General features: G+C 43.1%; 1 protein-coding gene and 1 non-coding gene across 2 annotated transcripts; one reads left to right on the forward strand and one right to left on the reverse strand.

Moving 5' to 3' along the window:
* The first annotated feature begins 5,424 nt into the window (after positions 1-5,424).
* Positions 5,425-9,751, forward strand: LOC138999564 (galectin-10-like). Its single transcript, XM_070401724.1, has 4 exons — positions 5,425-5,470; positions 7,080-7,156; positions 7,651-7,861; positions 9,542-9,751. Exons 1-4 carry the CDS (start codon positions 5,456-5,458, stop codon positions 9,704-9,706), a joined length of 468 nt encoding a protein of 155 aa, XP_070257825.1. The 5' UTR covers positions 5,425-5,455; the 3' UTR covers positions 9,707-9,751.
* Positions 9,752-14,314: 4,563 nt separating this feature from the next.
* LOC139000435 (small nucleolar RNA SNORA25) lies at positions 14,315-14,440 on the reverse strand. The gene has a single exon (XR_011469612.1). It is a non-coding gene; the product is annotated as a small nucleolar RNA SNORA25 (small nucleolar RNA).
* Positions 14,441-15,160: the final 720 nt, after the last annotated feature.

Genomic DNA, 15,160 nt, shown 5'->3' on the forward strand with positions numbered 1-15,160 from the left:
TTTTAAGGCTGGGAGTTTAGCAGAGGTCTTAGGGGTGATCTCAATAGAATATTCTTGAGTTTTCCATGTGTTTCCTTTCAGGATCATGGTCTCCACTGATTGGCTGGCACCAGGAAGTCATTAGTCATCGCAGCTGGTCCTTGTGTGGCCCACCAAGTTTTGCCGCTTTTCTGAGCCTCCAGCTCAAATACAACAGAGGCCTAGATATTATCTCTAGGGAGGCGACCTTCTGTAACTGGCTGTAAATTGCTTGGCTACTTTGTTTGCTGTCTGTCTCAGTTTCCCCAGGCCACTGGCCAAAGAATTTTCCTAGCTTCTTACTATTCTGTCTCATTCTGACAAATGTTTCTTCCCCCAAACTACATCAACAATACATCCCAACAAATAAAGATAATTTTTCATCAAAGGTCTCACCATTACTAATGACTTAGACCTACCGGCCAGGAGGATTTTCTCAAGAAATAAAAGAAAATGTTCCTACCTGGATTGCTTCTCCTGTGGGACTTTCCTGCCTCTGACCATGTTGGGGGATGGGAAGGGCCTGGCCCAGGAGTCAGGAGTCTGTTCAGTAATGAATTTGTCTGTGATTTGGCTGGGCCTCATTGCAGAACTCACTGTCTTACTTTAATAGAAGAGTGATTTTCCTTCTTTCCTGCCTTTTCCCCTATCTACTTTCCTTCTTTTCCTTTAATTATTTATTATGGGAAATTTCCATTTCAAACATAACTAAATGTAGAAACAATAGTACAATAAGCCCTCACTTACTCATCAGCTTTAAGAGCTAACATCCTATAACCCATCTTGTTAATCCATACCTCTACTCACCTTACCCCTGGCTTCTTTTTCTTTTTAATCCTCACCCAAGGATATGTGTATTGGTTTTTTAGAGAGAGCGGAAGGGACAGAGAGAGAGAGAGAGAGAGAGAGAGATTGGTTCCTTCTCCTATGCACCACGAATGTTAACCAAATCCAAACCCCAGGTATGTACTCAGACTGGAAATCAAACCAAATCTGCAACTTTTTTTTCTATTCAGTGTATAGAACAGCGCTTTGACCAACTGAGCCACTGGCTAGAGCACCCCTGGCAGAGAGTCTCAGGAGGGGCTGATTTCTCACCCAGGAGGGCACCTGCAGAGAGTGGGTCACGTCTGGCTCCTTCCCAGAACAGTCCTCAGGCCCTGGGTTACATTTCAGCAATGTTTGGAAGTTGCCAGTGTGACGAACTTGCACACTTGTATCAGATTCACTCCTGGTATTTGGTCTTCCTGACCCTTCATCATCAAATTGGATCCCGATCACCTCCACCTCCTTTCAGGATTCAGCTGCCGCTGATGTCCAGAAACAGAGAGCATCTGCTCTGACAGGGCCCTGCACTGGTCACAGAGTGCATTGCTGCCAACCAGGCAAACGGTTTAGGCTAGGGCAGGGGACAGACATTAAAGGGATAAGTACTGAACTCTTTTTAAAGTGCATGTAAAGGGACCCAAAGGGAGTTGTTAACAAGAGACTTGACATAATCTCAGGAGTGAGTGAGTGAGTGAGTGAGTGCCCCGAGGAAGTGCTTTTGGGATTGACACCTGGCGGATGAGGCCATGATTCATAGTTCATAGCATAAGTGATGTGTGTGTGCGCGCGTGTGTGTGTGTGTGTGTGTGTTCTAAATGTCCTTTTGAGAAGGGAAAAGGAGGCTTTAGTGGTAGTTGTGGGACATGTCTGATGATGCCAATGAACTTAAGTAATTTAGTAAGTACCCAATCACCTCATACAATTCAGGACCCACACTTTTCTGTCTGGAGTTCCTGCTCCAGGCTGCTTTGAGCACACTGAATGTAAGCAGGCAGGAGTCTTTGTTAAGGCCTGAGTGATGGGATATGAAATGTGCATCACTTGGTAATTCCTGATACAAGTGTTTCAAATTCCTCTTCACATGCAACCCAAATCCAGACCCAGTTACAAACCACAGCTGCACTTTGATGAGCTCTTCCCTCAGCGTTGGGGTCATGTGGTGCCTCTCTTGCCCCTCTAGACTCCTAAGCCTTAGTCCACTACCTCACCCGCCACACCTCAGGGTGGAAGGGGACTGAGGCAAGTAATGAAAAGTTTTCCTTATTATTTGCAGAGTTAAGTCTGAAGGTTTTTAGAATTTGGAGACTGATTTTTCAACATTGTTAATGAAGCCTTCTTACTACATAAGTGGAAAGTATAAAATTCTCATGTTCAGATGTGCTTTTGGTCATTTGGACCAAATCTGATTAAAATCTTCATATCTTTCTGCATTTACTATGTACCTGTACTTCACTTTCCAGGAGAGAAATTAGGCTTCAGAGGAAGAATTTGTGTGATCACAGGTGGGTGATTGCAGGTGTGGGCAGCCCAACGGAGAGTCTGATGCAGGAAAATAGCAAGTTGGAAAATAGCAAGTTGAACGAGTAGTAGCAGCCAGTTCCTGTGGCTGTGCTGGATCTAAAAACAATCCAACCTTAAGGGGAGAACTTGCTCCCACAGGCTTTCCAGTCCCGAGTGGACGTTTTGTCCCTGGATGGTGACCAGACCGGGAGTGCATAAACTTAGGGCCCACAGGTAACGGATGGGTCCTTGATTGCATGCAGGAAAGATTTCACAACACAAGGTGACTGGAAGACTTTGTTAAAGTTTTGGTTAGTGACATAAAGGAAGGGCTTAGGATAGATGAAGCAACAGGAGAACCAACGCCCGGTTGCTGGGTTCACTAGAAACATTATCATAAAGAACTGGGCCAAGGTGGGGCTGCTGTTCCCTCCCTGGAAAATCAGAGAAAGGTGGGGCTGGAGACAGGTTTAGAGGGTCCTTTAGATTTTAAGTGATGTGGAAGGAGAGAGGAAAGGGTAAGGCATGGACTTGCTCCCAGGAAGGAGAGGGCTCAGGCTGGGTCCTTTGTTTTGAGGGTTTTTAAAGGCTGGGAGTTTAGGGGAGGTCTTAGGGGAGAGCTCAATAGAATATTCTTGAGTTTTCCATGTGTTTCATTTCAGGGTCATGGTCTCCACTGATTAGTTGGCCCAAGTTATTGCAGCTGGTCCTTGATTGGCCGACAAGGTTTTGCTGCTTTTCTGAGCCTGGAGCTCAAATACAACAGAGGCCTAGATATTATCTCTAGGGAGGCGACCTTCTGTAACTGGCTGTAAATTGCTTGGCTAGTTTGTTCAGCTGTCTGTCTCAGTTTCCCCATGCCACTTGCCAAAGAATTTTCCTCGCGCCTTACTATTCTGTCTCATTCTGACAAATGTTTCTTCCCCCAAACTAGATCAACAACACATCCCAACAAATAAAGATCATTTTTCATCAAAGGTCTCACCATTACTAATGACTTAGACCTACCTGCCAGGAGGATTTTCTCAAGAAATAAAAGAAAATATTCCTACCTGGACTGCTTCTCCTGTGGGACTTTCCTGCCTCTGACCATGTTGGGGGATGGGAAAGGCCTGGCCCAGGAGTCAGGAGTCTGTTCAGTAATGAATTTGTCTATGACGTGGCTGTGCTACATTGCAGAACTCACTGTCTTTCGTTAATAGAAGGGTTATTTTCCTTCTTTTCTTCCTTTTCCTCCATCTACTTTCCTTCCCTTCTTTTCCTTTAATTATTTATTATGGGAAATTTCCATTTCAAACATAAGCAAATGTAGAGACAATAGTACAATAAGCCCTCATATACTCATCAGCTTTAACAGCTATCATCATATAACCCATCTTGTTCATCCATAGCTCTACTCACCTCACCCTTGGCTTCTTTTTCTTTCTCTTTTTATCCTCACCCAAGGATATGTGTATTGGTTTTTTAGAGAGAGGGGAAGGGAGATGAAGGGAGAGAGAGAAAGAGAGATTGGTTGCTTCTGGCATGTACCCCAAACGGTGATCAAACCCAAACCCCGGGTATGTACTCAGACTGGGAATCAAACCAAATCTGCAACTTTTTTTCTTTTCAGTGTGTAGGACAATGCTTTGACCAACTGAACCACTGGGCTAGAGCACCCCTGGCTTCTTTTGAAGCAAATCCCTAAACATCAGGAAATTCATCTGTAAATATATCAGAATTACTTAACTTATCTATTGCTGTTGCATAGTTGCTAGAAACAGAAATGAGTCTGTGAGATTACAATTTTGTGAGTTGACATTTTGGGCTGGGATCAGGTTAATGGTCCTTCTGTAGGTTTTGTCTGCTCTCTCTTGCGGGTGCAGTAAGCTGGTGACTTCTTTAGGGTTGGACAGTCCCTGATGGCCTCACTCACAAGTCTGACAGTTGACCAAGGAGCCTTCGTTCTCCACCTGGCCTCTCCAGCAGGCTCACTTGGGCTTGCTCCCATGGTGGCAGTATTCCAAGAGTTCCCTCTGGCAAGAAGCAATCTTTTAATTAAAAATTTTTTTTTACTTTACTTTTATTGTTGACATATGTTGACACAGATGTCCCCATTTCTGCCCCCCTTTGCCCACCTGAACCCACCCCCTGGCCCCCCATTCCTCTTGCCATCACCACACTGTTGTCTGTGTCTAAGGGTTATGCATATATGCTCTTTGGTTAATCCCTTCACCTTCTTTCATCTACTCCTTCCGGTAAGTGTTAGTCTGTTCCATGTATCCATGCCTCTGTTTCTATTTTGTTCATCAGTTTATTTTGTTCATTACATTCCACTTAGAAATCTTAATGTTGAAAAACTTTCTGATTTAACTTGTGTTTTATTGTTTTATTTTTCCTTTTTTTAATGACTCTAAAACGTGTCATTAATTGGATGTGCTATAATTTATTGAATAGGTCATCATGATTAAATCATACTTATTCAAGTGTTTTTACTACAAATAATTTTTAATCTTAAATGTCCAATCTTGATTGATGTATGTTAGAAGTTGACCAAGAGGGTGAAACAAAAAGGCTAAAATACTGTTGGCATTAGCAGAGCCAAGGGACCTACTGTGGAAAGGAAATGCACAAAAACTTTCTTTCTATCTCCAGGGCTGCTGAGGATCAATTTCTATGTCGCAGGACCTCTGGAAGGGAGTCCTCACCTCCAGCACCACCAATTCTTTGCCATTGTTCAAGTTAGAAAAATGTGTACCTTTGGGTGGGCTCTGCTCTGAGGGATAAATAATTGGTGAGAGGCACGTAGACTGCATTATAGATCCACTCACCCACCCATTCCATCACCCTTATTCATGCATTTTTCCTGCTAGTCCTTCCTCACCCACAATTTCCTCACTGAAGTTTCTATTGCATCACAACACATCCTTTTCAAGGACTGGTTGTGATTAATTCTATTTATGATACCCCACACCTTCTCACCTGCTGGGAATCTTTCTAGAAGAGACTTAGAAACTGGAAGGAAGCCAGCGGGTGGGGCTTCCAGAAATCATTTATAATCTGCCACTTGCAGAGATCACACACACAACCAGGCACAATTTGGAAGAGCTTCTCAGCAGAAGGCACAACAATGCAATCACTACAGGTGAGTTGAAAAGGCACAGCTTTCAATGATTCCCAGTCCCATAAGGGAAGGAGGAAAGAGTCTGAGATTCTCTGAAATGAAAATATTGGGAATGTTTTACTGGGGTTAGTGAATGTGTGGAAGAGAGAGGATGGGCCAGTGTATCTACTGTCAGCATTCGGTGGTATCTGACTGAGGGTGAACTCTATTGAGACACTGTGACTTTGTGTGGGAAGTGAACAGCTGACCGGGATGAGAGTGTGTGTGCATGGGTGCAACACGTGAGATTGCACATTTCTCTTCATGCTTCTGAGTATGTGTGTGTAGTGCAGCTGGGGCAGTGGTTGAACAGCTGTGCATGTCATCATGAGTAGTAGTGTTGAGAGGTATGTTTGAGATGGTGAGTCCCATGTCTTTGTGTAACTGTGTGTGTATGATGATCTATGACTGCGTGTTGAACTATGAATATGTGTGCAGCTGTGTCTGCTTCTGAGGGTTCTCCCATACATGGTAGTGACTGTTTAAGTATCTGTGGTTCTTTCCCATGTGTATCATTGTGGCTCCTGGTGGGTAGAACTGGAGGTTGGAAAAAGTGGGTTTCCCAGAACTCCTTCCTGAGCATTAATGAGAGCACAATGAGCCAGTCCTCAGATGCTTCTTCTTAAGAAGGCTGGGGAAAGGTGAATTCAGACTGTGGGGCACAGGATCACCTGTCTAGGTCAGCACACAGTGACCCCTGTTTCTGTCCCAGGTCTCCTCCCCCAGCCAGTCCTTCCTTTCTCCTAACAACAAAAAAAGGTTAAGCAGATCCTGGCTCCCTGGGGAAGGTGGTTGGGAGAGCTGGTTTCAGAGAATGGATCACCTGAAGATGGAAGGAACAAAACCAGCCTCAGTCCAGACAAGCTTACAGTCGGTATCAGGGAACAACCTGTAGATTCTATCTAATTACTCTCCTGTCTCCCGCCCTGTGTGCAGGTACTGACTGTCTTCAGCCACTAGTACACATTCTTGAAAGGACACTGTTTCCCCTGAAAATTCTGATGCATATACATGCCACACACAGGACTCTCCTTTTCCATTATTTCCCTCTTCCTTTAAACAACTGTATTATATTGGAGTGGATTTTTATATTTTACACTTTTACGTTCTAAAGCCTTATCTTCACAGTTTCAGATAAAAACCGATGGGAGGGTGGTATCCCAGAAAGGGCCCTCCCCTTCCACTAAGTCACCCCTGTCAGACCCCACACCTGCCAGTGACCATGCTAAAGGTTTTACATCTATTAGTGCATCTATTCCTGAGAACATCCTAGGAAATAGGAATTTTATAACCCTTCTTGTACTGAGAAACAGAGGCAGGGAGCATCCAAGTAATGGAACTCAGTTCTCATTGGTCGTAAGAGGCAGAATCAGCATTAGAATCCAGGCCACCTGGCTTTGTACTCTTGCTGTGAACTTCAACCTTCTCATTTCTTCAAAGACACAGGGACCTGCCTGTGGTGAGGTGGGAAGAAGAGGGTCCTCAGAGTATGTCCTTTGATGTATAACCTGCTTTGCCACTGGGAACTGTTATAGGATGGGCGACCTCACCTGGCCTTGCCCCTCTCAACTACTCTTGTCTCCCATGGCAGGTCCTATACAAAGAAAATGTATCCATTTCTGTTGGTTCTTCAGTGAAAATCAAAGGGAGACCTATCATGCCTTTCTGGTGAGTATCTATAGCCCATCGGGAGGAGAAGTGAGGTTATTAGAGCTTTGGGGGGTCACTTCATGCATGACTGAGGTTAAAGTTTATAATTAGCATAATGGTAGCACAATGCAGTTTCAGTTCCTGGAGACCCATAGGGTGTCAGGCATTAAACCTACAGGTGCATGTCTGTGGGCAAGTGGTGAAGTCTGGGGCCTGCGGTCACTCAGGCATTGGACTGAGATTTATTATCAAGAAACACAGTATTTCCAGGGCAAGAAAAGTAGCCCCAGGCCAGTGACTGCTGCTCAGTGTGAGTCCTGGGCTAAGAGATGAGGCATCTCCCCAGCCTGGGCCGGACAAGCTGAAGCAGCCCCAAAGGGACACGTACTGCAGTGTCACCCAGGAAGGCCTTCCCTCCCCCAGGAGGAGTTGGGAGGGTGTGGATGTGTCTGTCGAATGTGGGCCCCCATGAGGAAGAGTCTCGCTCAACAGGCTGTGTGCTTTGCCTTCAGCATGACCCCAGAACTGCAGGTGGATTTCTTCACTGAAACTAATGAGGACTCAGACATCGCCTTCAGTCTCCGAGTGCACTTTGGCAAAGAGCTGGTGATGAACAGCCGTCAGGGTGGGAAGTGGGGTGAAGAAGTGAGATTCACTGTTATGCCCTTTAGGGATGGCCAACCCCTTGAAGTGGACATCTCTGTGCTGTCAGACCAGTACCAGGTGAGTGTGCCCAGGAACATCCACTAATGGGCTCTCAGGGCTCTCACAGGAGCACACAGCTCTCCCTGGCCTGGCCCCCAGAGTCACTTGTGGCTTATCTCCTGCCCCTCTCATCACACAGCATCCTCTGCTTGTACTGCCATGCTCAGGTCCTTTTCCAAATCTAAGCAGGTCAAGATCAGCACACATGCCTTATTCTCCAGGGTGGAGAAGTTCCTGTCTTCACTGACAGCCTCATTTCTCCCTATGCTGTCATTCCTTCAGTTTTCATGTAGGAGATTGTTAAAATATGCATATAAATAATTATAATCAGTCTAAAATTAAGTATTTCCTACATTCCCAAACCCAGTCACTCTTTCCAGAGCAACACTTCCTAATTCCTTTATGCTTCTTCCAGAGATACAGTGTGATTGTTCGAGCCTATCTATCATCTATCTATCATTTATCGCTCTCTGCTTTTATTTTTAAACAAATGATGTTATAAGTTCCTCTAGAAATCACACATTGATGACTAGATTTTACTTGTTGTCAAAGAATGTATGTTAGAGAAACTAACCTCATTCTATTTTTGATGCCCCCACATTATTTAATGTTTACATAATATTCCAATAGAAGCATTTTCAGAAAATTTAACTTGGCCCTTATTCATGCACATTTAGGTGGTTTCCATATTTTGCTCTCATGACTGATGCTTCATTCTATATCACATTTTTGTCATTATCAACCTCCCTATTCTTATAAGGGAGGATAATTTCAGAGGAATTGAATAACTGGTTCAAAAAGTGTGTGCGTTTTAAATTTGAAAAATTAACACCTAAAAAGTCCTCTATTTCTCCATAGCCACACCCATAAAGTGTATGTTTAAACCTTCTATCGCTGGAGAAGCAAAAAGATTTACTGTCCTATGTTTGAAGTGAGGCACTGTTCCATTTGCTTATAAACTGAATAAAAATATTCTCATTTTAATCCTATGTACTATTCCTCCTCTTTAGGAACATTCAAATTTTGGCTCAGTAGTTAGAGAATTGGCCTGCACACTGGAGGGTCTCAGGTTCGATTCTCTATCAAGGGCATGTATCTGGGTTGCAGGTTCAATCCCCGACCCCATTGGGGCGCATGCAGGAGGCAACCAATTGAGTCTCACTTCGGTCTCTCTTTCTCTCTCTCTCTCTCTCTCTCTCTTCTCTCCCCTCCCCCCTCTCTTCCACTCTCGCTCTATAAAAATAGGAAAAATTAGGGTAAAAAAGACTTTTATTCTTTACCGTTACCACCCCAAATCTGAGCTGCTTGGTCACCAAGAGTAAAGGGCAGTAAAGTTTAGCAGAGCTAAAACGAATGCACTCAATAAACACGTAATTACCAATTAGCCTATGATACTCTGTGCGAGAACCAGACTCACGATTCATGAAACAGTTCCTGGCCCGAGCAAAGCCCAGGCAAACATAGACAGTGCAACGTAGAGTGCTAACACCTCAGTGGAAGAATGAGAGAAACACAGAAAATAGGGTGAATAACTGTCTGAAATAGTCAGAAAAGGTAGGCTATAAAAAGAAGCATGTCAGGCTTTAGAGTATGACTAGGAGTTTCTGGTGGATGGCGTGTGTATAGGGTAGGAAAGGAAAGGAAGACGGTAAGTTTGTTTGGTGGCATGCTATATTTCTGACACATACTCTCTTCCAGGTAACAGCAAATGGTGCCAATTCTTACCCTTTTAACCATCAAGTTGACCCAGCATCTGTGAGGATGATCCAGGTGTGGAGAGATGTGTCCCTGACCTCAGTGGTGATTACCCCTAGAGAAGGGTGTGACCAGACTCCCCGTTGTCAAGGAGATCCCTCCACCTAAGTGACCCTGTGGTTCCCAGAGCTCACTAACACCATGAGTTCTCACCCTTCCCCCACACTTGGTCATTAAAACTCCTGAAAACATAACAAGATTTGCTTCTTGCTTCAGAGGGAAAAGAGAGAGGGAAAAAAGAGTATGTGGTTATCACCAAGAGGGGTGTGAGAATATTGTGGGAGAGATCAGGGTATCAAAGTGGATAAACATTTATCTGATACAAGCAGTGAGTGTCAGGCTCATGAAATATCTGAGAAGACATTGGAACCATATTCTTATGATGTAGTGCTTAGGATATGTTAGAAACTCTGAAGCAAAATCCTTCCCCAAGTTCAGATAGCTAAACTAAGACTATAGGCATCTGTCTGCACACATAGTGCTATAATTGGTGGTTTGGGAAGAAACTTTGCACTTTAAGGCAAATCGGGTGAAAAGTCTTAATTCTTCCTTTATGCTAAGGATGTTTAATATATATTGACACTGTGCCAGGTTTTGTGTAAGATGCACTGGGGAAAATGACAAGGCCAGCACTTACAATTTTTTAAATCCTCACCTGAGGATATATTTTTATTGATTTTGAGAGAGAGAGAGAGAGAGAGAGAGAGAGAAACATCAATAAAAGAGAAACATCAATGCGTTGCCTTCCATATGTGCCCTGACTGCGAGCCCAACCTGCAACCTTTTGGTGTACAGGATGATGTTCCAACCAACTGAGCCACCGGCCAAGGTGCACTTAAAAAATTGTAATCCAAAGACTATTTGAAGAACCAAAAAGATTTGCCTGAAAGATTTTTCTATTATTCAAACAATTGCAAGATTTTTTCAATTTATGTGGGGAGAAGCCTGGGGCATGTTTGATAATGAATTGTCACCATTTTAGACCAGGGAGGATAAAAATTATTAATAAAAAAAGAAAAATTTATATACCTGGATGAAATGACCAGACTCTGGTTTTGATGTTGTCCCACTTAATCATTACAGAATAACAAACCTCCCCAAAACATGTTGGTTTAAAACAATAATTTATGATTATCTCCCTCAGTTTGGCAGGTTTACTGCACTCATATGGGTAGTGTACCGTGTGGCCTTAATCAAATTGCAGTGGGTAGGGAAGTTTTCTGATGGTTGTTTTCCTCATGTCTGTCACTTCACTTGGGCTGGCTGACACAGCTGGGGCTGGCTGGTTATGTCTCTCTTCACATGACCTTCATGGTCGTCTTAGACCTCTTCAGATCACAGAGGTCTCAGGGGTTTGGGATTTAATGAATGGTGACTGGCTTCTGCCACAGAGAACCCTTGACAAAGCTCAAGCAGAAGGTGCAAGGTGTAATGGGACCCAGCTCTAGAAGTCATGCAGTGTCACTCCCATCACATCCTATTGTTCAAACGTGAGTGAGAGTGACAGCCATAATCATGTGGAGAAGACTACACCAGGGCATGGGTATGTTGCCTTGTGGTTCACGACAAGTCATCCTAGACTAGTACTGTTCCACCATCAGGCTCCAGAGACGCTCACACTTCCCACATACTCCGAACTCTAACCACTCTCCAAGCAATTCCCAAGTGTAATACAATAACAGCAACAAGCTCAAGACAGAAGTTCAGGATTTCACCATTTAAACCAGGACCTGGGGCTCACGAAGTGAACTGAGTATAACTTTTCAGGTGCAGTTCTTTTCAATGTGTGCACTAATAGGGCAAAATACATCATACACGCCAAACCTACACGCTGAAACAGACACAGAATAAATGCAATCCACATTTTCAGAGGCAGCAGTAGGGGATGTATAACAGCCACAGCTTCATATCACATAGGACACCCAGTCAGGCTCATATCTACCCTTCTCTCTAGGACTGTTTTCTCTGTAGTGATTGAGTCCACCCTCCATTCTCAGCTTCTTTGAGTTCTTGCCAAGATGTCAGAACAACAATTCCAGGGGCTCTGATTGATCATCAACTTCTCAGCAAGTCCAGAGAACCACTTAGGAGACACACTACTCAGAAGACAATATTCCTAAAAACATACCAGGGCAGATTTAAGAAAGTGGGGAGGAGAGCGTCAATGAGAGGGAAAGGGGAACATCTGTAATACTTTCATCAACAAAGATAAAAAATAAAACAGAGCCTGGTACATCAAACAAAGGAAGGTCTTCTGGAAATAGCCTCTTTGTCCACAAGGACTACCTCAGGCATCAATCGTGTCATCTCTCACCATGACCATTGCCACAGCGACTTCTTCAACTCCAACCTTATCAACTGGAATGACTCTTTCCTTAGCCTTCCTCCAACCTAACATCCAGAAGCCTTGAGGTGGCAACACATTGCTAATGGCGCTCTTCAGGCCTTCCTGGGGGGCAACTGAGCCAAGGGCCCTTGGCTGAGTCCAGCAGCTTCGGCAAAGCCATGACCTGGAGACATACCTCGCCAAAGGCAGGGATGTGGTCAGTCCTGACCTTTAGCTCAGGGGCCAGGGGGTGGGTGTAATTATCTAAGTTCAGCCAGGCGCCAGGTGCAGATGCAATTATCAGGGTCCCATCAGGCCTGACGATTCTGAAAAGCCACAAGAAGGAAGAATTGTGGCTTGATCTTTAAGCGTGATTTCACATAATTTCCTTTGTCTTAAACTCTGGTAAAACTTCTTGGTATCACGCTGTATGTAATAAACGCGCTGCACTAGCTCTGGGTCACTGTCTCTCCATCAGAGGGCAGTGTCCCACCTGGTCCCAGCATTCTCTACTGTCTCTGTGTCTGTCTCTTTCTTTTTCTCAATCTCCCCTGGCCCCTACTCAGGACTCATCGCCCTCTAGCTGTGCTGGTCACAGCTAAGAGAGAACACTTATACTTCTGGGTTTCACTTAATACTGGAATGAAATGCCGCGCCCCCCCCCCCCCCCCCCCCCCGCAGTATCCATAAACTTTGAGCTTTGATTGGACACAATCTCCTCCTTTCACCTTCTTTGCCTTAATCTTGGTCACTTTTCATTTGTTTGTTTGTTTGTTTGTTTGTTTGTTTTTGTTAATCCTCACTCGAGGATATTTTATCCCGTTGATTTTTTAGACAAAGAGGAATACCTACACAATCCTACCTGGTGGCCTTGCCAAACAAACTCACAATAATTGCCCTTTCTTTGAATGATATTCGTCAACTCGGTCCACTTCATGTGGATTATTTCACCCACCTTTATCTGCTTTGTACTCATGGTGGCCAGTAGTGATGTCTCAGTTACTAGGATATGACATAGAGAGTCCAGGGATCACTGTTCAATAAGAAATCTTTGAAGAACCTCAGAGGACTTCCCCATTTTTCTCAATCCTCCTCAATGCAAATCTCCCAGCAGATAAGGCTCTCAGAGAATAGAAAGACATTCTTATTCCCTCAAGCAGTGATGATGAACCTATGACATGCGTGTCAGAGGTGACACGCGAACTCATTTTTTTGGTTGATTTTTCTTTGTTAAATGGCATTTAAATATATAAAATAAATATCAAAAATATAAATCTTTGCCCTGGCCGGTTTGGCTCGGTGGATAGAGCATTGGCCTGCGGACTGAAGGGTCCCAGGTTCGATTCCGGTCAAGGGCATATACCTTGGTTGCAGGCACATCCCCAGTGGGGAGTGTGCAGGAGGCAGCTGGTCGATGTTTCTCTCTCATCGATGTTTCTAACTCTCTATCCCTCTCCCTTCCTCTCTGTAAAAAATCAATAAAATATATTTAAAAAAAAATATATATATATATATAAATCTTTGCTTTACTATGGTTGCAAATATCAAAAAATTTCTATATGTGACACAGCACCAGAGTTAAGTTAGGGTTTTTCAAAATGCTGACACACCGAGATCAAAAGGTTCGCCATCACTGCCCTAAAGCCATCTCTTCTCAGCATCTTTTGCTTGTCCATGACTGATATGACACCTTCAAAAACAGTAAGTTCTGGGTCTTTGGCCTTATTTCCATTCCTCTCCATCTACCAAATCTCTTGGTTACCTGATATCTCAGGTGTTCTATGAATGACAGCAAAACTCTAAATTTGGATTTTTATAGATGAGTTGTTCACTACACATCAAATTTTTATTGCACACAGAAGATTTCATCCAGATTTTGTTGAGCCTAGAGTTTATAAAACTTGAATTTCATATGATTTAGGAAAAAGAATGTAAAGTTGTGAACACAAAATTGAATGTTTACTTAGAACCATTAATCACCAAAAGTCATAAATTTTAAAGAGTTAACAAATACAACAAACATTAAAAATGTAGAAAAATCACAGTATTATCTTTAGTATGAATAGGTTGACATACCCTAAAATTATTTTTTTCTCACAAACTCTGATTACCTCTAAATATGACAAAGATTTTGTAGCATTATTTTCTATAGAGAGGTTGGAAAGACAATTCAGTATTTCCTCTGGTGTGGCTATTCACAATTTATTTTAAATTATAAATAAAGTATTTGAATAAAAAGAAACTAGTGAGTTCTATTCTAACACTATCCTTGATACCGAAGTCTGCAAAGCTCTCCTGTCTGTGGTGTTGTTCATGGTGCTAATGTGAGGTTAGCATCCTGTTTCCAAGTGAAGGGCAAGGCAGAAAGAATAAGAGGATTTAAAAGAAAATCTTACATCTCCTCAGGCAAGGACAGCACTATTGACTATCTATTACATCCTATAAAGAACTTCAATCTTAGGCCACAGCATTAAGAGCTCCTGGTTTTGATTACATAAGTTCTTTTTAAATGACCTACTATTTTAAAAAATATATTTGTATTGATTTCATAGAGGAAGGGAGAGGGAGAATGAGCTAGAAATATCAATGAAGAAAGAGAATCATTGATTGGCTGCCTTCTGCACTCCCACTCTGCGGATTGATCCCACAACCCAGGTATGTGCTCTGACCGAGAATTGAACTGTGACCTCCTGGTTCATAGGTTGACTCTCAACCACTGAGCCACACCGGCCAGGCAAATGACCTATTTTTTAAACTTAATTTTTATTATTGACACTATTACATTTCTTTGCCTTTGCCCACCTTCACACAGCCCCTGCCCCCTTCCATCTGGACATCATCACACTGTTGTTGTTCTTTGAATAATCCCTTCACGTTTTTTCATCCACTTTCCACCACACCCCTCCCCTTTGGCATCTGTCACTCTGTTCCATGTATTCCTACCTCTGGTTCTATTTTGATCGTCAGTTTATTGCATTAATTAGATTCCACCTGTGAGTGAGAGCATATAGTATTTGTCTTTCTCTAACTGGCTTATTTCGATCAGCATAATAATCTCCAGGTCTACCCATGCTGTCATCAAAGGTAATCATTCCTTATTTTTTACAGCTATATAGTATCCATTATGAAATGTGCCACAAATTTATCCACTCATCTACTGATAGTTCAGATCTTGTCCATTGTACATAAAGCTGCTATGAACATAGGGGTGCATATACTCTTTCTAATTGACATTT

Source organism: Myotis yumanensis, unplaced genomic scaffold, assembly GCF_028538775.1.
Source record: "Myotis yumanensis isolate MYYU_CA2020_CCGP unplaced genomic scaffold, mMyoYum1.0.hap1 SCAF_23, whole genome shotgun sequence".
NCBI classification, from domain to species: Eukaryota; Metazoa; Chordata; class Mammalia; order Chiroptera; family Vespertilionidae; genus Myotis; species Myotis yumanensis.

What these genes read in the sequence shown, in the direction of transcription:
- LOC138999564 (XM_070401724.1), top strand. An exon ending in AGACCTATCATGCCTTTCTG is followed by an intron (nt 7,157 to 7,650) that starts GTGAGTATCTAT and finishes CTTTGCCTTCAG; the next exon opens with CATGACCCCAGAACTGCAGG. An exon ending in TGCTGTCAGACCAGTACCAG is followed by an intron (nt 7,862 to 9,541) that starts GTGAGTGTGCCC and finishes ACTCTCTTCCAG; the next exon opens with GTAACAGCAAATGGTGCCAA.